The sequence below is a fragment of the Thermobia domestica genome, chromosome 9 (genome assembly GCF_964235325.1).
Source record: "Thermobia domestica chromosome 9, izTheDome1.hap1.1, whole genome shotgun sequence".
Taxonomy (NCBI): Eukaryota; Metazoa; Arthropoda; class Insecta; order Zygentoma; family Lepismatidae; genus Thermobia; species Thermobia domestica.
The window spans coordinates 131429891-131452874 of NC_137462.1; the positions used below are offsets into that span (position 1 = coordinate 131429891).

Here is a 22984-nt window from a genome sequence, read left to right on the forward strand (position 1 = left end):
AACTGCAAGGAATAACGAGGTGGGAGGGGATGGGCGATTGTCTTCGGTTACTAGCTGGGAGGAAAAAGCCTCTAAGCAAATCGACACGAGGCGAAAGTAAGGTGGGAAGGACTCATGTGTTCCTATATATAGACAGATAACGCTCCTATAAGCATCAGTGATATTTTATTCTTCCATTTTATATATCTTTCCCGTCTTTTGCTTCTATTGTTTTTCTTTCCTTCAAATCCGTGAGTCCGACCGATACCTCCAGAGCCATGAGGACCTTGGTGAGTGTGACATAGAGATACGTACTGTATGTAGCCATATATTATATTTGTATGTTTCTGAACGTCAATTATGCATACATATATAGAGCAACCAACGAGGAACCTGTTGATTTCTAAACCAACATCGTTACATATGTGATAATGTGAACAGTGAACTATTTAAGTGAAAAATATATTTCGTCTACTAACAAGCCTCTCGAAAACATGTATTAAGTATTATCCCGTGCAATTCGCGAAATAAAAAATACATGGATCAGAAAGTGATACCTTCTCAAATATTAGTGACTCGCTAAAGAAAGATCACACGCAACTTAGCCGAGTGAGGTTGATCGAATGCTTTTTGGTGCGTGTGGTCGCGTATTTAATCCTCGGGAGAAAAAATCCTAAAGAAATTCGGAGATCATCCGATATTTTGAGACAATTGGGGAATTAGTTGAATAGAGAGATACTGGGTTGTACTCAGAGAAAAATGACGAGAAGTAAGTGGCCTGAAGATCAATTCACTGTGCACAAAGCAGTCAGTTAGTTACGCGTAATCCCATTGACTGTCCTAAACTCGTAAAGAAACACATTAACTTCGACAGTTTAATGACTTTACCCTTTATATAATATTTGTTGAAATGGCAAAGTTTGCTATGTGATCTTCTATAGTTACGTGCAAGTGCTAACTGACAAAACCACTTTTGATCTTAAGGCGTTCAGGATATTTTTAAATTTACCTTTTAGTCATTCGTTTGTATTTCTAAAGAAATGTATAAACGATCAAATGTCTTATTTGTTACAATAAGAATTCTTAATTGCCTAGTCTAGGAGGGCGCTCAGCTCTGATGCGTGAGGTTCGTGGTTCAATCGTAGCCTGCAGCAAGTGAGTTTTGTGGTGGATGAATACAATGTAATTAGATCTGATTTAAACTAATTGCTGAGCAAAACAATCATTTATTGTAAAAATTATTATACATTTATTGTAATAATTTTTACAATAAAGATACAGTTTTGCTCAGCGAGTAGTCTAAGTTATATTTAAATCTACTGAAAGCAAAGCTTGTATAGTAAAAAATATTATAGTGTAAATAGGTTTTCTCACTTCCTTCATTCTACTATTTCTTTCTTTTTATCATCGTCGTCTCCCTTATCTACGGTTAGCCTAATAGAGGTTTGCACGGGCCGGAATTTTTAGCCCAGCCTCGGCCCGGCCCGGCCCGTGAATTTATAATTTGAGGCCCGATCCGAGTCCGAAATATGTTTTAGCATTTACGTCCGAGCCCTGCCCGAGGTCGTGTGATAATCAAATGAGCCGGAAATAAGGACAAATTACTGAAACTTAATAATTAATGCAAAATTGTATTTTTGTTTACAGTAATTAGAGGTTTAATTTTGCAGTTGTGTTTTAAAAGTTATTCAGAATGAATGGTCCAATAAATTGCGTTGTACAGTATATTTACAAAGTCAGGCCGAAAAGTCACGAGAAATATGGCTATATATTTAAAAATTTATGGCCCGAGCCCGACCCAGGCCCGAAGTGATATATGCTTTGTAGGCTCGAGTTCTGCTCTTGGATCTGCTCGGGCCGAGCCCGTGCAGTTCTCTATAGCCTAATACCTAGAATGAATTTTGGTGCATGTGTACTGGATTCAATTCCCAGTGAAAAAAATTTACTAACTAAAGGGTTCAGATCTCACTTTAGCTTCGCCGCTGCTAAAGAGCGTAAATCTAAATAAACCAATCAAAGATTAAATTTATCTGACAATGTAGATCTCTTAGTTTCAAAAATCTACGTCATGTAGCAATGAGGAGTTTTCACAAGACACTGGCAGTTTTTGATTGACTTTTTGAAAAGGAAGTTTTATAAAATTTTCCTATAACTTCTGAAAGTTTAAACTTGTATATTAGAAAATAGTTGCATATCTTATAGGTATGCATCTCTTGTGAAAATAAAATAAATTTTAAAAAAGAAAGAAAGAAATAATCTTTCTGCCTAAGTGGTTGACAATGTTTGGTACATAATTACCTAGCATTGAAACGCAGGAACGAATCTACTTTTTAAAAAAAAAATGTTAGCTTAATAAGTGATCAGGATAAATTAACCTTTCTTTACTATTTTTATTTGAGGAATCTAAAAGAAAAAGAAAAGACTTCTTCTTACTCCCCACAATTATGCCGTTTAGGCCAAATAAGACGGTAATGATACAAATGATTGAATGCGTTGAGTTAAATTGATATTGAGTTTAACATCCTGTTCAGGTTACATGAAACGTGGACCTACTGATTAACGTGGAATTCGAACCACTTAAGTTCCCGCCGGAAATCGAACCCGCGGGTCTCCCGCGCTAAAGGCGCGAACAGCTAACCACTTAGTAGCGAAGGAACTCTACATATGAATGAAATGGTGAAATGAATAAAGTGTAACGAAACGGGAGAACCTCCACAAAACCCATTCACATCATAAAGCCTACTTAGCGCGAGCTGGGATTGAACCAGAGATCTCACACAGCAGAAGTGAACTCTCTACCAAGGAGAAACCAACGTCCCCTTGAGGCATATAGAACGAAGGTAAAATATAACGGGGAAAATTCGCTGAAAAAACCCAAATTTATCTAGGAACGATAAAAATTTGATGAATAATCAAAATGATAGCGGGGTCAAGATTAAGAAATGGACCAACGGATCACATAATTGCGAGAGAAAACCAGGGCTTGACAGCTTCATACATAGAAAGACATGAGGAACGGGGAAGGAATGTATTAGAGCTAATCGTGTCGTTTTAGTTCTTTTCCTAATCAATCTAGTTTGTTTAAAATCGAACGTTAATATTTGCCCTCAAACTATACATATATATCTGCACTAATATAATCTAATAATGTATGTATCTGTTTGTCTGTCCGCCTGTTGTCTGATCTTCAGATAGAAGGGACTGATCTAGAATCATCAAAGTTTGTATGCACATACATCTGCATCAGATCTAATTCTGTACCAAGCCCTTTGTTTCGATTTTCGTCTCGGGGGTTGAAATGTATACGAAAATGACGCATGTTCCTAGCACTTCCTGATAACGCCGCGTAGGTTTGCAACCCTTACTACCTCAAGTTTGGGCGGGCTTATATAACAGCAGAGGATAAATACGGGGGAATGGAGTAATGAGTTCAAATCGGTGTTCTGAATTAAGTCGGAAAAGACTGGTCTTTACCCTTTTTATCCAGGTCCTGAAGTAACAAGCAAAGACGGGTTCTCATAGTTAGTTAGTATATAAAATTGATGCAATTCACCCTTAAGTTGGAAGTTTAAGGGCTTAAAATAAACTTCTACTATTTTTGTTTGATCTTAGAGGCAATAACGTTATAGATTGTGACCGTTTCGTTTTCCCGATATCATTTAGGGTAGAACTCTCGTACTTATAGGGAGTTGGGGATGAATACCTCTTTTTCTCGTCTGTTGTGGGATTCTAGTAATAACGTATGTGTATGTGATCAGATATACTCATAGAAAATAATCATCTATTACCACCAACGTTTATATATATATCTTCAGCACATTTAATTGCATAAGAAGCCATTTTTCTAAATTTTTGATTCGAGGGAGCCTGGAGAAGCCAAATTTATGCAAAAATTACAAATAAAGTGAACCCTAGTGACTGGGAGGTAGGCAACCCAAACGTTTTTCCCGTGCCATAGGTAACATACTTCACAGGGGCAATGTCTAGTTAATTGCTCATCGTTATAGAATATTGCTTTCGAATATTTGACATAAATATTATTCTTCCTGTGCGAAGAGTGGATACTTCTGCTAGTTATTTAATAATTTGGTACTTATTATGTGTTCCAAATTGAGTTGAACTACTTCGCTTAGATAGTCATGGAGTTTCATTTATTTTTACTTGCCACTATTGCTACCTATAAATACCATATTAAAAGTTATAGCATAATAAAATAGTGCTTGTTTTTGTGTTTGTGGGCAAGATTTAGCATTGAAAGGAGCGGCCAAAATAATCCATCAAATTTAGTACAAAATAGATCTTTTAAAAAGATTTAATCCTTTACAAAGTTCTTTTCTCATTTTTCGTCTCGGGGAATTTTCCAGGAGGGTGAAAATCAATCCACATTATTTTACTGTTTTCAAAGAACGGCGCGCATATACGCAACCAGTTTTACGTTTTGGTGTTGCGGGCTTACATAACAGCACAGGATGAACACTCGGGTAATGGAATGGTTGTGGAAACCTTTCTTTTCCTCTCACTAGTCAGCTATCCAGGCTCTGAATTAAGACCCAGTAAAGACATAAGATTACAGCTACGTAATATTCAGTGTACTGTAATGTATTACTTATTATGATTTGTTTCTGTTGATAGATTGAAAACGAACCTTATGGATGAGCTCGAAATGTACCAAGCTATTAAATAGTTGTCTGAGTGTGACAGTTTATGTTTTTTTCTTTAATTAGTGTATTTAATAGTGTGTTTTTCTTTTTAGTCCGTTCAATAAAAATTAAAAAATAACCTATACTGGATAAATTATTTTGAAAGTAACCAAGATATTCTGTTTGCATGTTTATTGAACATAACACACACACACACACACACACACACACACATATATATATATATATATATATATATATATATATATATATATATATATATATAGAGAGAGAGAGAGAGAGAGAGAGAGAATTGGCTTGGTTGGGCGGATTGGAGTTTAGTGTTTCTTTGCAGCACCGAGGACGCATAACTGGGTATGAGGCGGGAACCTTTAACTTAGCGTGGAATTCTTACCTTCCCACCGGGAAACGAACCTAAGTCTTGTGCACTGAAATCGAGAATCCTAACCATATGATGACAAGCAAGCTCTAAAATTGTTCAGAATAAATGTCCTAAAACATTGTGAAGTTACCATTAAAATCGACGTCTGCTTTCAAAATTGACTACAAATACTGAGACCCAATAACCTATGTGAATGAGCTTGGTTAGTGATTGGTCTTCACTAAAAGATAAAATGGTTGTAAAAACAATCAAATGCACTATTGTAGTTGTAGTTTGATTACTATAAGAGATTTTATTTTTCTTTTATGAAACTAAGAATTCCAGAAATCTGCAGAAAGATACTGAAACTTTTGACGTAATGCAACTTCATACGTTGAATTTTAAATTAAGAAAAACAAATTTTAGGGTCCCACATTTACATTTACAAAGTGAGAGGAAACGGAAAACCCAAGCACACAATGTTTGTCTACCCCAAAATTCACCTGGTGTGATCTGGGATCGAACCAAGGACCCTATACACCAGAAGTGAACCCTCTACCAATGAGCAACAGTGGCCCCGTATGTGTAAAAGAAGGCGTGAAAATTATAGCAACCGGAACTCTCAACTGCCCGATTGAAATTGAAGTTGCTTTTAACTTGCATTACTTTAACCTGTCTTGGGTCAAAACTGACCTGGCCGCGGTTCTGGTATAATTATGACTTATCTTCAACAGCAACAGAGAAAACAAATATTTTGTTTTAAAACAAATAACTTAATTCTGTATTTCTATTAAAGTGGAAAATCTTATACAATCTCATCATGGCTTTATCAAATGTGAGCTACACAAAATAAGTAAAAAAACGAATTGTGTCAAAAATGACCTATCCGCTGTTCTAGTGTAAAGGAAGTCCCACATAAGTTTTATATCCTTTAATTCTCAAAGCAACTGATGTTAATGAAAACAACATACACTCGTTAGTTTTCTTATTCAAAGAAATCTTTCGAACTGTAAAATTGAAGTATACAAATTTATGCCTTCCTGGGCAAGACCACACTCTAATTTAAGTAGTTATCTTGTGACAAATTGTCTTGTTCTCCTCTTTGGAAAACTATTAATTTATTTAGAATGTAGTACTTTCGGGTGCATTGTCGTTTAAATGATTTAAGGTCGTCAGTTCATTTTATTCAAGGGCTTAAAGTGGTTAGAATTAGTGGGAGCAAATTGTACTGGTATGTTTACTATTTTTGGGGGTATCAAAAATATAATAAGAAGTATCTTAGAATATTTCACAGAAAGCAATTATTTCTTGGTGGAAAGGTTTCAGTTTCTACGTTATTTCCCATCTTAAAATCTTAAAATGAACAGAAAATAATTGTTAACTTAATTTTTAACTAATATTTTCAAAAAGGAATGCGTTATGGTTTAAATGACACCACATGACATATATTGTAGCTGAAGGTCTGTTAGATGGAATGTTCCCGCTTGTCTAATGATTGAATTAAGCACATTTGCAGTTTCCTTTGAAAATGACAATATACAGGGCTAATTTTCCTTGCAAGAATAACAGTTTATTCGGAAATAGACTCCGGAAAAGATTCGGAACTGTACAAACTTCTAAATGGAAAGCCTTACATATACAGGGTGTTTCAAAACAATACCGACAACGTTCAGGAGGTGATTCCTGACACCAAGATAGGACAAAAAATGTATAGACCAACCTGGGTGCGGAAATAAGTCATTTCGGAGTTACATGCTGCCGAGAAGATGGAAAAATGAACTTTAAAGGTCCATAGCTCCAATACTATGGGACCTACCCTAGTCCGGTCAAGGCTTCACTTAGAGACTAATATGTGCGCTATCCAAAAATACATGTTTCAAAATCCTGTGCTACTCACGCAACAATTTTTATAGAGAAAGCTTCGCTGCTGGCATGTAATTTGAAGTACTCACCAACTACTTCTATAAAACTTTTTGCATGAGTACCGCAGGATTCTCAAAAATGTATTTTTGAAAGCGCACATATTAGTTCCTAAGTGAAGTCTTGACTAGGATATGTTCCATAGTATTGGAGCTATGGACATTTAAAGTTCATTTTTTCATCTTTTTGGCAGCATGTAACTCCGAAATGACAGATTTCTGCATCCAGGTTCGTCTATACTATTCTTGGTGTCAGGAATCATCTCCCAAACGTTGTCCGTATTGTTTTGAAACACGTTATGTATATAAATGTAGATATAGATATAATGTGGTGCTAAAACGTAGCTATCAATAATTATTGGATGAAAAGACATGATGTTCTCATTTAAATTTTAGATATGACTACATTCTATCATTTATATTACAGCATGTTTTCTCTCAATTTCAACGATTTTATGCAATCTTATCTTAACATTTGTAATAATTTTGTAAACAATATGCATTGAAATGGTATTCACTTATGAACGTGTAAGCCGCCACTTTCAAAACTAAGAAAATAATTTTGTTAAAAGTATGATGTACATACTACTAGGTGCACCATAAGAAGTTTCAAGCATTATAACGTATTTGCCGAGAAAATTATTTTTTTGTACATTTTGTCATATAAATGGGGTGTTTGATATAAAAGTTCCACGTATAAGAGATGAGAGTTTTAAGTTGGAGAGTGCGGAGGGGGGAGGGGAGAAAGTGGAAGAAAATCTAACTCCGCTAGTGATGAAAGAGTTTACAAAACAATGAGCATAGAAGAAAATCCATCATACAGCTTACGAACACAGTTACGAAAGTAAACATTAATAGTTCTAACCAGGGAATCTTTACTTTAATTGCAATTGATTCCCTACCATTATGTTGCTGTATTTCAATCTGTTTCAACAGTAAACATTCATTTACGAACTGATATCCATTCTTGCTACGCAGACATTGTGAAACTTTAAATTCCATCTAAACAACCTATTTTATTTTATTTGTTTGTCATTTTATAACCGTCACTGCAAAGTTGAACTGCATATGATCGCACACTGTAAGGATTTGGATGGGAATTTCACACTATAAGGGATCACAATTGAAAATAATAAAGTAGAATTAAAAGATACATCGTTTTTAGGGGCCACCCAAAATCCCGTATCCTCTGACGTTTATCGGGGTTGCTTCAGTTATTGACAATCTTGATGATGGACAGATCTCCTTCATATGGCTAAATAACAAGTTAGGGTTCTTACTTTGAATACGGGAGTAGTGGACCGGACTGCTGGTGAAAGTGTGTGTTTTTAGCATTCAGTTTAAAATGTTGGCTCACGTATCACGTAACTTCGGTGTTCAAAAGCAACCACTAAAACAAAGAAAGCAAAACAAAACTAATTCAAGGTGTTTACTGTCTTGGAAGAGCTTTTAGCTCTAGACATTTGAATAGCTGGAGAAGATAGTCAACGCTTTGCTGTTAACCATGGCTTTCAGCTCTAAATTCGTTACTAACTCAAGTGATTATTCAATTCCTTCACTGCACTGGGTCAATATCAAAGTTGCAGTACCTAACAGTAATCGAATCTAGAGCAACGTGCGCGGAAGATAATTGGCCTAATTATTTGGCTACATAAGCGTAAATGAAGAAAAAAACTCGTTTGGTGGGAATATACGATGTACAAGCGAATAGCATATTCATGTATACCGTTATTCTTTTCGTGTATCGACCGTAATTAACGAAAGCATTAAGCAAGTCCTGAGATGCCAAGACACAACTAATTATGCTAAGTATCTCTTACATAATAGCGTCAGTGGGCGCGTAAAGAGGCGGGGCAGTGTGGTTTCTACTATGAAGTTGACCACTTTCCTTCAATGCAGATAATTTACACTGTAATGAAATTACTAACATCCGCATTGCTAACTATATTCTTTTGTAACACGTACATAAATACTATATGCACATATGATTTTTTATAGTTTTCTTTTGTTTAGAGTAGCTACAGAAGTAAAAAAAAAAAAAAAAAAATCAAATCAGAATGTCGAGGTGCCTGTTACAAGAAATTGATACTGATATATTATTCTTTTTAGATACAAATCATGCCCTACCTTCAGAAGAATGCTCTTTGTATTTACACCTTAATATTTATTACGCCCTCTCGTGCGAAAATTTTAAATATAGGGTACATGAATAACGATAATGAATGTAAAATTAGAGTTTTCTTTAAAATACATTTTTTTTCTTTCGTAATAACCTATATTTTGCTTGCTACTCTGTATTAATACAAGAACCATTACAATGCATGTGCAGATAAAGCTTTTTCGGAGCAGCAAAATAATGACTGTAAATGTAGTGCTATTTATCTTAAAACTCTATTCTATTAGCTACTTTTCGTCTTCTTAATTATGCTTGCAAGAGAGGATTTGATTCATGACTGTTCGGTAGAAAATTTGAAAATTATCATATTGATATATGCCGTAATAATATGTGCAAGAAGGTTTGTAATATGATACTATGTCTGCTGTTGTATGTTATGTGAATGTATGAACATTACACAATTATCAGTACAGAGAAAGGAAGGATGGAGAATTCTAGATTTCACCCTTTTCTTTCATAGCGTTTAAATTGAAATTTTGTTATCTAATCTTCTAATATAAATAAAATAAAGAGTTTGTGTGTTTGTCTGTTTTTGTGCGATCTGAAAATCAGACGAGTGGACCGACTACCTTGGTCCAGGTCCAAGTTTTTTTTTTTAATTTCGAACCAAGGGGCAGGCGTTTACCGGGACCGGTCTGGGGACCAGACAAGTTGACCAAGAGTTACCAAATTTTGGTCACGGATATCTTAATCCAGGCTCCAGACCAAGGCGAAGCACTTTTGTTAAAATTTGAACCAAGGGGATTTCAGGGGGGGCGTCTACAAGGACATGTAAAAGTAGTAGAAACTGACCGATATTAGTGTCGAATTCATAGTTTTCGCAGTGGCTGAAATCAATGGTGAAACTCCGATTGTATTAATTTCCAAATTCACCCTATTTGGCTGCAGGGCGGGTGTCACCGGAGGGGTGGGTGGATACCGAGACATGTAAAAGTAATCCAAAATGACTTATATTCGTGTCAAATCCATAGTTTTCGCGGTCGCTGAAATGAATGGTGATACTCTCACAGGCGTTAACTTCCAAATACTGCCCCCATGCGAAGAATGGGTATATTCAGCTAGTTTAAAATAAAAATTAAAAACTGAACAATCCACTTATAAAATTCTGATAGGCCTGTAAAATATTAAGTACTTCTTTTAATTTATACAATCGATTATTGAATATATATACAGCTGTTTCATAAAATAACGCCCACAAAAATTTGAGACTATCCAGATTTTCAACTGGGCAAAGCACATAGCCTCAGATCAGTTCAAGATAAAGTGAAATAAAGTTATAGTATGCCATAAGTCTTATAGAGCATGGATTCTCAACCTGTGGTACTCGTAAGTTATTGTTGGTAGTATGTACGATTTATGATTCTATTATTAATTAATATACATTGGTGATACGCGAGAGGGGAAAGGTTGAAAACGTCTGTTGAAGATACTTCTGTATACACTAAATCTAGAATATTTTGCAGAAAAAATGAGACACATTAAACTGAGTGTATTTATTTTACCTCTCGTTTGCTTTGATCACTAAATAAACGGACTACGTGTATTTAAAGTGTAGCTTGAATTTACAGAATTACCTGTGAAGTGGAATCAGTATTGAATTTCTTTTGTATTGTGTTGTAGGTTTGCTTCTCATTGCTGTTTCTGGCCGTTTCGGCAGAGGATCAGCCAAAAGAGAAGGATAGCAAACAGGAGAAACGAGGTCTCTTTGGTCTCGGCTACGGAGGCTATGGGGGATATGGAGGCTATGGAGGTTATGGAGGTTATGGAGGTTATGGAGCTGTCGGCGGCATTGGATATGGCGGTGGTTATGGAGGAATTGGTAATGGAATCGCTCTTGGTGGATATGCACATGCACTTCCAGTGAAAACAGTGACAATCACAAAATCTGTTCCAGTTCCAGTTCCACATCCAGTTGCCGTTCCTGTAATTAAAAATGTTCCAGTTCCCGTCCCACATCCAGTAGCTGTACCTGTAGATAAACCATACCCAGTACACGTCCCACAACCTGTTGCTGTTCCAGTAGAAAAACCTGTGCCATACCCAGTTGAGAAGCCAGTACCATACCCAGTTCCTCATCCAGTAGCTGTTCCTTACCCAAAACCAGTTGGTGTGCCTATTCCAAAGCCTGTAGCTGTACCTGTTCCAAAGCCAGTAGCAGTTCCTGTTCCACAGCCTGTAGCTGTTCCAAAACCAGTAGCAGTACCAGTCCATACTAGTTTCCATGGAGGGTACGGTTTCGGAGGATACGGACTCGGCGGTTACCACGGATAACACAAATAAATGAAGGATATTTATAATGGTAGGTGTAAAATATAAAATATTTATAAGCAGTTTATGATTTAATTTCCATATCAATATCAAATAGTTAACATTGTTAAGTTACCCATAATTGCAATAAAACAAAATGAAGGAGGTAAAGAGAAAAGGGTCTCTAAATGAATCTATGTACACAAAACTCATGTGTCTCATGTCACTTGGATCTTATCCTGCTTGTTGTCTTATTCGAAGAGAATGGACTAAGAAAAAGATATGAGCATATCTTTTGGATATATGTAATTATTTTCAGAAGGTTCTTGTCTCATAACTAAATGTCTTTCAAAGAAACTGACAAGAAAATTTCGCACACGATTCACAGCGAGAGCTCATATGGTTGGAATCCCTCGTTAAACGATAGGTCCTCGTCCGTACACCCACGGCACTGACAAAAGACGTTAAGCTTTAGACCTAAGTTGACTGAAGTCAATTTTGTCACAACTGTTAATTATAATTAAGTTCATGTTTTGGTTTGCACCATTAATTTTCTCTTTTCAAAACACCTCATCACAATCTCATAGAATTATATAACGTTTCTCTAGTATGTAAGTAATACTATTATTAATACTGTATATTTGTGTATCAAGAACTTTTTTCTTTCCTGTCATTTCGTGTCGCAAAAGAGTAGGGTTGCCTAGCATTCGCGACTAAGGGTGATCTTCCATGCGAAGAAAATCAAGGTCGTAATAGTATCGACCGTGACACTGAAAATTAGAAAAACATGAAAAAGACTAAATGAGGTCAATGTTTGGCTTGACTTTTAATATAGATTATAGTAATTTCTGAAACTATGCTCACTATGTATTGTTGAGTTCTTTTGTAATCCTTTGTTAATAAATAGGGAGTTACCTTGGATTCGGAGTCATTCAGACAAATAGGATATTTATTTCTTGGATTTAAATTAATTTCTATTCCAATTTTATCAAATGGAAGTCCAGTTTTTCTTGTGTTTATTACAGAAATAGTGTAATGTCTAACTTATACTTAACGAAAGAGACCCGTTACTACCTAGGCGGTTTAGAAACTCCAAAAAGTTTTTTTTAAACAATGTTATAATTTTTGTATTTACTTGCATTCCTGTAATTCTTTAGCAATTCTACCATACATTTTAGAAATATCAATTCTGTTTGTGATATTCATTTGTTGAAGGCAACATTATAATTAAGAAGAGTTTCTTTGTTTTACACTTTTTGTGGAGGTCATTGAAACGAAAATCAAAGATTTTAAGAATTTAAATCTCAGATTAAGTTTGGTTAGGTTAGATTAGTTAGATTAAATTAGATCTCTGTGTAACTTTCTGTTCATTTCAGTTACTACTATAGTACAAATTAGCTAATTTTGAGAGATTAAGAAATAAGACGAATGTTGCCTGAGAAGCAACACTTACTAATGAATATAGGTTTTCGATTTTTCTAGAAACTGGTTTGCGGTATTTACCATAAATATTTAAAAGAAAAAAAAAAACACTTTTACCTATCCCGAAATTATATTCATCCTGTGTGTATTTTCCACCTGAGAAACATGTTCTAGTTATCGTAGACCTCTAGATACTAGAATAATAATAAAATATTATGGCAATATATACATTTTAATGCACTAATTTATGTAAAAGAGAGCAAAGGCGCACCAGAGAGGAAACTATATTACGTATTTTATGCAAAATATTTTTCATTTTTCGTTAATATAGTCAGTTTGAACTAATACTGTTTATTTTTATATGATTTTTATATGACTTGATAATGAGATGTAGGTGCTATTAACACACCAATAGTTGAAAATCCCCAATTCTATCTTTAAATGAAAAGAAAAATTGAATATACCAGCACATAGTAACCTTACTCATATTGAACAGGTTTGTGGATTTATACGAGAAACTTTCAGGAATTTTCCACTAACCTATACTTAAAATGATCGTGCTTTTGCTGATTTGGATGTCTTCTTATACAACATTAATTATGTTAATGATTAATAAATGAAACCGTTTGGGTATACTATGATGTAATTGGCCATCATGTCTAAGATTATCTTTGAATGTTTTTTAAAAGAGGCTTTATAAGCAGTGAAAATAATGCTCAATATGGGCCTACAATGTTAATAGTGATTATTTCAGACACTCTTTCCCAGAAGAATAACACAAAACATCTGTGTAATGAAGTGTATCAAAAAAGTAACAAAAACAGTACATAAATTACTCTATTCATTTCAAATGCATTGTAGGAAAGAATGTATAATTCTGTAATGATGAAAACTTTCCTTATACTAACATTCTAGTAGTACCGGCTATTTGGTTTAACAGTAGCATATAGCACGCCCAACTATTTTGGGAAGTCCTCTGTTCGCTGGTCTGGTGGCTGGCGTTTGCCTTTGGTGCACATGCTTTCATGAATCCGATAGTGTATTTTATTGAGAAGTAACTGAACTTCTAAATTTGCGGGGAAATGAATAGTGTGCGTAATTACTTCATAAACTATACCGTATAAATGTTGGTAATACACATGTACATTTAAAATGATAATATAAACCAAACACGACCAGATATTCAAGACATATTAGCTTAACCAATTCGGTATCTTTCAGAAACTGAGGTAGGCAAATTTCAGAGAAAACCAAAGACTTTCTTGTCATATTAATTTATACTTTAAAATAGGAAACATCTTCCTAAATTTTCTTTTTTACTTTTAATAATACTAAGTATAAACGAACTAAAACAAGTATTAGGACTGAAAATTATAACTTAGTTTATAAATATTTATAAGACACTCTTTTGCGACATCCTTTGTGGTAGAATTAAATAAAAAAAGAGTTACTGCATTTCATTTTCGAAACATTACTAATAGCGTCTTACCATTTATTAAGATGTCGGTGGCTATTGCACCGTTTCTAAGATTCTGTTCCAGTTTCTCTTCAAATGTGAAAATAACGTTCAATATACAATATTAACAGTGGTTACTTCAGACCAATTTTTCCGAAGGAATAAGATATAACATTAGGTTGGAAATTATAGAAAGTGCTCTTAGGTAAAGATCACTTGCTGGTATACAGAAAAAGAACCCATAAAATGACATTAATTTTTATAAAATTTATCTCAAAAATTAATAAAAAAGCCTCATACCACATGCATGCCCTTGGAAGTCTAGAGAACATCAGTGCCAGAACATTGGGACCTCCTCTTATGTCCCGGAAAAACGACCTTTAACGGAACCTAATATTTATTGTTTTTGTAATATACATCCCATTGAATCCAAGAAAAACTCCGTGAATATTTCCCATTATTCTTAATGTAGACCTTATAGAATGTGTAGGAAGTCCATACCGTTTAACTTATGAAGTTATGTTTTCCTGCCTCTCTCTTTTCTAAACTATTTACGCGTACCCGAATTTCTCTGCTTATTGGCCAATACAAGGAACACTGCAAAAAATAAATCAGTGTTTGGACACTTTTTAAGAAACGATTTATGGCCATTGTCTACCATGTTCAAAAATATTCTGCGGTGTTCTATCTGTGCACCAAAAATGTCTGGAATGCATAATAGTAATGGTGAATAGGAAATGCCCTAAAAGTGTCCAATGTACCTGAATTTTTTATGCGTTCAATGAGTATACGAGTATCCTGAAGTGCAAATAATGATAACGTGTGAAGTGTTCTCAAACTGTTCAAAATCGTTTCTGTGACTGCACTCTTAGGGAAGTTCCTAAATTAACCACTTTTAGGAGGTTTTCTACACTATCTTTTGCTAATAGAATACTTTAAGAAAATTTACGCATGTTAAACAATGACCAAAAATTGTTTCTAAAAAGGTTCAAATAGTGATTTATTTTTTGCAGTGAAGAATTGTATATTGTGAGGCTAATAATAATGTATCGAAAAATATGCTTAAATTTATTAGGTGACCTCAACATAGCGAGATTAAGAAGTTACTTTCGTTTAATCATACGAAATTTCAATAATCTTTCAAACAATGTGTGTGGATCTAATATTGAAAACCAAAGCAATAGAGTTGCAATTTCCGGTTTCAATACAGGAATAAAGGCTGAGATAGTAAATATTCTTTGAACTCTAATTCCATATATTAAAAAACTAATTTCGCGCTGTATTTTAACAGTTTTTGCTATTATGGAGATAAAATATTGAAACTAGAAAAATTGTATCTCCTACTTCTAGCGAGACGAGACAGAATTGAGGACTCGCTGTAGAAAACAATGTAGGAGCCACCTTGAAATTGTTTCACTTATTTTATTTTTTAAATACGTTTATGCCTTAGTTACATTTTCATACTTGGTTATATGTTAGGTTGTTTCTAAGCAATAGTTTTTTTTTAACGCTTGGGCACAATTTACTATCTTTTATCTCTACTGTTACAGTAACTATTGTGTTTGGTACTTTACAGCGAGTCTTCAATTTTCCTGACAAATTTCAAATCGAGACACAGCTCTTCCAATAGAGAAATATACATTTTAGAACCGTAACATCACTTTTAAAGCACATTTTTGAGAGGAGATAGGCTCAAATCTTGTCTTATGCGCATCTCTAAATTTATGGTTATGATCCAGTTTAGAATATCGTGGCACATGAAGTGAATCTATAACGTAAAGTCATGAGGGAAATATAAGGTATCTCTGTTTCACGAAAAGGAGTTCTTGAGATCAACTTCGGGGTATTATGACATCCTAACATGATGCACCGAGTGATAGTGACAGAGAAGAGGAGACAAGAGATAGGCAACCCCACCCCGACTGCTCCCCTTACCCCGAGAAATTGTAATGTATTGTAGGTCAAGTAAAATAAAATTATCCTTCTCGACAAGAATTATTCCCCCCTCCCCCCCAAAAAGCTACCCTCGAAAATTAGTCTGACCTTCCGTTTGTTCTCCCCCCTCAAGAAATTAAAGCTTATGCCTATGCTCATGACCACAAAGTATTGTAACCTTCCACTTGCGTTGGCTGCCAGCCAACATTAACAAAACTAAAAATAATTATACCCTAAGGAAGTCGTGGGGAAAAGTGCAGTATTGAATTTGGAGAGGGGGGGAGAAATCGAGTAAAAATAACTTAAACATTTAGAGTAGCTAGGAACAATACTGGTAGTGACAACGGACTCGATAAGAGTAAATGCATTCCACTCAGTTTCGTTTTCGGAACCGGAATCCATTTTTCCGATAGAAAGATCCTAGACGCGGAACCGAAAGAATAGTCCTGATAAAAACGGTTTTCGAACTTGGTATCAAAATTGATTTTCTAAGAAAATTAGTTCTGGTTCCAGAATCGAAATAGATTTTTCGAGAACCAATATTTTACAGAAAACGATGTTGTAACAAAATCGAAATATTTCGTGTACTGTAGGTGGTTTCCTCGAGATATTGTTGCTCAATACTGCAACTGCAGATTGTAACGGTATTAAGCACACGGTGTCCGCAAACGATGATGAAATACGAACGTTTAGAAAGGTAATTCAATTTTACTTTGGTTAGCGGTTTCGTGAACCAAACCGATGTCTCAAAAATCCATTTCGGTATTGTCCAAACAGAACCAATACGTCCAATATGGGTTGTGTTTCCGTTTTCTTCTCGAAGCATACCGAATGGTGGTTCTCAGTTCCATGAACAGAACAGATATACTGAAATGTGCCTTATTTTGGTTCTCTTCGCTAAGTACGTCGAATTAAAAACGCTTATTTAGGTTCCGGAAAAGTTAGTTACGCTCCAAATAATCTATCAAAGTATTTAAGCCGAAAAAACTAAGAAACGGTAAGAAGTCGGTCAAGAAATCAAGATACGCAAATCTCTTAAACACGTTGCAATGCAGATTTAATACATTTTATAGGCCTCTATATAAACAGGTGACGATCACTCAAGTCGCCATGTTTAGGTTTAGATCGTATACATGTTATTCGAAGTACAATTTTAACTAAATGATTATCTTTGAAATTAAAAAATGGATATCAGTGTTTTCATTGATATTATCACACAACAGATAGCAACTTCTATCAGAGTCGGATTTCCTACTTGACATACAAGGCAAACTCTCTAGGGCCGCAGGGGCCGCGTTGGCTCAGTGGTAGAGCGTTCACCTCTGGTGCTTGGGGTCCCGGATTCGATCCCAGCCCCCGCCAAGAGATCTTTGTGGTGGACAAACACCGTGTGCGTGGGTTTTCTCGGGGTTCTCCCGTTTCCTCCCACTTTCCTCATTGCACCATTTTCATTCATTACTCATCATCACCGTCTCCTTTAGCCTAACCGGCATATTCGTGGGACGTAAAACTCAAAGATTTTTCTAGAGCCGCAATAGAAGAAGGAACCATTATTTTTTTCTAAGTTATTATTGTAATGTATTACGTTTTGCTTCGTTTGGTACATTTCACTATAACTCTAAAATAACGGATCTAAATTTTGCCAATACGATTTCATAGTTCACACTCAATACTGGTCATAAAAATCTGCTTGACGCCATCTACTGAACTACCGGTACTAATCCAACGTTCCTACTATTGATAGGTGAGTGAACATGTTCAATCGGCTAAATGGTGGCTGGCGAAAGCTCTCTGGTCATAAATTGGCTAGGGCCGCAAGATATCCAAATTTGCCACTGACCCCAATTGCTGTGTATTTTTCTCATTTTACGAACTACAACACACATTAAACAGATGTTTAAAGAACAAATAAGATAGGGTCTATTTTAAATATATACTATACATTAATACACGTTACTACAATATTATTACTGTACGATTTGGTAGTGTTTAACGAATTCAAAATTCGAGTTTGATATTCATTAACTACAGCTAAACTACTGTATGTTACTGAATAATATCTTGTTTATAATAGTTACTAATTTTCGCTGTTTCTCTTCTTTATTTAGAAATTATTCCATCTTTTAAGAAGCAAAAAAGATATTTTAAAAGCATCTGAGCGTTCAAAGACGAAGTCTTTCCATCACACAAGACTTGGAGGAAGAGAATATTTTTGTTACTCATTTTTAATGCTTTAAATAGTTTTAATAATTTTTGTACATGACAACAAGTTTTAATAAACATTTGTCTTAATAAAATAATAATGTAATTTTATTTAATTGATTAAAACCATTTGTATTCGATAAATGAGCGTAGCGGAGAAAAAGTGGCAAATGTTCTCAGTTTGAGAATCATACAAATTTGCTCTGAAACAACAAGCAATTTAGATTTAAGTAAAACACTGGTCTAATCCACTTTTACCAAATCCAATAAGACAGTTAAATAATTACTCTTTAAATTCGGGTAGTTTTATTCTAGTTCTAGTGATATATTCAGCGATATATGGTCAGTTTTGTGATAATGTTCCATAGTCTATTGTTAGGACTTGTTGAAGGGGGTTTAATTTATTAAAAGTTACTTGAAACAGCACCGTTAACATACTTTTTATTACCTGGATGAGCCACAGATGGGGCCATAAGTTCCAACTACATGGGTGCTCCGTGACTCAATCATAAACTGAAGATTTTTTTAGTGAGTGTTCAGCATCTATTGAATACTTCCTATCTCTTTCCTTTGGCCAATATCGCTAAACTCATTTGAAATAGAAAAATATCTCGATGTTTAGTTTGAATTTTCCTTAATAAAGTGAGAGTAGTAAAAAATAAACTAACGCCTTTACAGTTTTAAAAGTATTGCAGTATTAAATCTTGTACGACTCTCAAAGGAAGCCTTTACTTTGGGAACCAGTGGTTTATTCGATCTGCTAAAAAAAAGAGAATGCAGGACATTAAACCTACAGTATATTCTATTTATTGAATACTTAGCGAAGTGTGAGCACACACACACACACACACACACACACACACACACACACACACATATATATATATATATATATATATATATATATATATATATATATATATATGTAAATAGAAGTTGGTGGGTGAGGGCATGAAATATTTAGTTAACCATGAAGTATACATAAACATTCTTTAATAAAACAATATGTCATAATTGGTATGTGTAATCACAAGATTGAGTATTTCCAATCTTGCTCGATTAATATTAAGCCACGAATTTAAAAATATTAAAAATATAACTATGTGAAACCTGATTTAAGATTTTACCAATTGATTCTACTTTAATTTAGTTTTTGAACAAATTAGTAAAATTTTAGTTTAGCTGGACGGATGTGAAGGGGGTCATCTCTGTAGGAAATCCCACGTGCCAAAATACTGCAGGAAAAGATCTCTATGGTGAAATTTCGCTAGGACTAAACCATGGTCGTAATTATTTCTGCAGTGCACAGTAAACACATAGTAACCGGTATTTACATAAAGAGAAAAGTAAGAAGAAGACGACAAAATGTTCCAGTTTGAACAAAGTGGAGGAAACTAGATAAGACACATGCTGAAAACATTCGAAAGGAAATTACCACTTCACAAATACTGCAAATGAAGGAAGAAGAGGTGTACGTGGAAGAAGAGTGAATCAGATTATTAATAGCATTCAAGGAAACAGCGAGAAAAGTTGTAGGAGAAACAAAAGGAAGATGCCACATTGATAAGGAAACGTGGTGGTGGAAAAAAATTCAAGCAGCTGTCAAGGGGAAAAAGGAATTATTCCAAAACTGGCAGAAGTCTGGCAATAAACAAGACCTGAAGAATTACAAGGAAGTGAAGCAGAATGCCCAGAAGACAGTTAGTGTAGCAAAAGGCAATGCTTATCATGAGCTGTAGAACCACTCGGAAACAAAAAAGACGAAGAAAAATTATATACAAGCTTTCAAAGGTAGAAAAGACGCAGTAGTACGGGTCCTACTATATAAAATTGAGTCAGCAAAATTTTTTGTGACGTCATAGGTCAAAGGTCAATGCCTTTGACCCGGGGTCAATGACCTAGAGTACCTGTGACCACCCCTTCTACATTTTGGCAAGGGTACCTTGGCCCACCTTCTAAATTTTAGCAGGGGTACATAAGATCATTCCTCTTAAATTTTGGAAATTGCCAAATCTAAAAATTTGGTATGGTAGCCTAGGACCAGGATATGTACCTTTATAAGTTTTGGGTGTCCATCTCGTTCCCTTTCATGGGTAAAAAATTGCCAAAATTCAAATTTCGGAGGTTTTTGACCAAATTTATCCCCTTTAATGAGTTCCTATCCCCTTATATGATTACATGGGCGTGTACAGAGTCCATACCCTTGCATAAGACATGGGTACATTGATGCACCCCTTTAAAAATTTGGTAGGTGTACCTTGGTTCACCCCTTAAATTTTGGAAATTGTCCAGTTTAAGCATTAGTATCATAGTACAGGAGCCTAATATGTGCCACTATAAATTTGGCTGGTCCACCTCGTTCCCTTTCATGGGTAAAAAATTGCCAAAATATAAAGGTAAGCAATACGTTGTACCACGTGTTCTGTTTCTGGCCCAATTTATTCCCTTTGATGAGGTCCTATTCGTTTATAAAAAATTTAGTTTCAAAATGTTGTTTAAAAACTTTTGTTTGAAAATATGTGTTTCAAAATTTTTTCGTTTAAATTTTTTGTTTGAAAATTTTAAGTTTCAAAATTTTGATTTAAAAATTCTTTACAACAGATTTCAGATGAGAAGCGGCATGGCCTTGAGTTGGCTTTACGCGGCGTCCAATTGGCTTTGAGCGGTGTTGACAATTCGCGACAAGCAGTTCTGCACGCTGACTTCTTGCGCTACTGCGAATCTTGACAACAGCAGAGGCGCTTATTAGAAATATTGTATTAGCACATTAACTGCTCACTTTACGAAGTAGAGAAAAGAATTACGAACACATACGTGAAAACTACATCTTTTTATGATAACTGGTTGTCATGATATACGCTTTGAAAGGTTTCCATATAAAACAATTAGTAAAACGAGCGTTGAGTCCCGTCTAATTTCCAGTGGATTTTTCTTCGATTTGAAAATGGAACTCAACTTTTATTAAAGGATAATCAGGGGTGAAACCAACAGGTTGTTCTAGGGGAACATTACTTTCAGGGGGAGGAAAGCTTTTCACACATTAAAAACAGAACAAATGACCTCTTTCAGAATATGAAAGCATTTTAACTCACCATGTATACTATACACATATTATGTTTCCTCGATGCTACCTTAACAAAAGACGGATCTTAACAGTACTGAAGTTGAAAAGCGGATTGTAAGAGATAAATCAATAAGCTATTCATAAGAAAACAAATGCTGTTTCTAGCAGTCTGTTTATCCGACTTTGTGTTTATGTAGGTTAAAATACTAAAAGGAAAAAACTCGAAAAAATATCAACTCAGATATTATTATGCAATAATATAGTAGTGAGATATCCTGGGGGGACTGAGGGAGCCAGGGCCCCTCATTTTATTTGTAAATGTGCAATATTAGGCATAATTTGAATGCAATTTGTCTTAAAATCATCATATATGCTTTCTGCATCTGAATGCACCCCCCCCCCAATTTACAGAGAAATCAGCGTCCTTGTAATTAGGTACAGGAACTGTATTGATGATGTTTTCTTTTTTCTTTTTTTAAAAATCTTATTTTATTATAAACGTTCCTAATTTGCATTAATTATTAAATAAGTTTACTAAACATATACTAGATGAACCTCATTTCGGGGCTGGAAATAGTTTGGAAAGTCAAGGCCCGCTTTTCCCCCGTTTCTACACCCTTGAGAATAGTAAGCGATCGAATTAAATAACAAGCCTCTGCAATTTGATTCATATATATATATATATATATATATATATATATTCGATTCCCGGCGGGAGCTCATGTGGAAGAACAGAAGGTATGGGACATTCGTAATATTGTTTTGAAATTGCCTTCATGCAAGATTCTTCCTTATTCGACAGAAGAAACGCAGTATGATTTTTTTTTCTTCGTTTCAATACCTTACGTATGTGTGGCCAATTACGTACTCCTTCTTTACTCCTCTAGCAGGGACGCAAAAGCACCAGGCGTCTGAGTGGTGTCATAAATTATTGTAACCCAAAACAAACTCGACCATATCGTGTTGCTTACGAATCAGATGGATTGTTGTTGTGAGACCTACATCAAGTATAAGAGTATGTTATTACATGGAAGCAAAGGAGCTGATTGTGTGTGTAGGAACGCAACTTCTCTTCTTCTAGCATAAACAGAATTCATCAGTGTCTAGGTTGCTTTCTTTCGTGGTAGTTCATTTGTTCTCCAAAATTATAGTTGACAATGTCTTTAAGGAAACCGAGTACAAGTGCGGAATTTTCTTTAAAAAAAAAAAAAGTGCTACGAAGTGAAGCTCGAAGAATTATTTTTTGTGTTTACAATTTTTGGAACTCATAATAAAAAAATTACAAGAGTCAGATTCAGACAATGGCGAAATATTAATTGACATAGACGATAGTGAAAGTAGTGTTGAAGACGAACGTTTAGCAGTTCCACTGGAATAAGTTAATAGGTAGGTTATTCAGTTGCTATATATACTTCTAGGATACACAGCCAAAATCTTTGAGTTTGCTGGAATAGTATATTTACATTGTGAATAATGTTGCCAATGTATGTGTAATAATCTCAACTAGAGGAAGAGCGAGAAGGGAAAGGGGAGTCCGAAATCCGGCAACACCGCGCGGAATA

The 22984-nt window shown here is 35.0% G+C and overlaps 1 protein-coding gene across 1 annotated transcript; it reads left to right on the forward strand.

Moving 5' to 3' along the window:
• Nucleotides 1-114: 114 nt before the first annotated feature.
• LOC145695031 (uncharacterized) lies at nt 115-18459 on the forward strand. The gene is made up of 3 exons (XM_081771859.1): nt 115-269; nt 10717-11395; nt 18265-18459. Exons 1-2 carry the CDS (start codon nt 258-260, stop codon nt 11365-11367), a joined length of 663 nt encoding a protein of 220 aa, XP_081627985.1. The 5' UTR covers nt 115-257; the 3' UTR covers nt 11368-11395; nt 18265-18459.
• The last annotated feature ends 4525 nt before the right edge of the window (nt 18460-22984 follow it).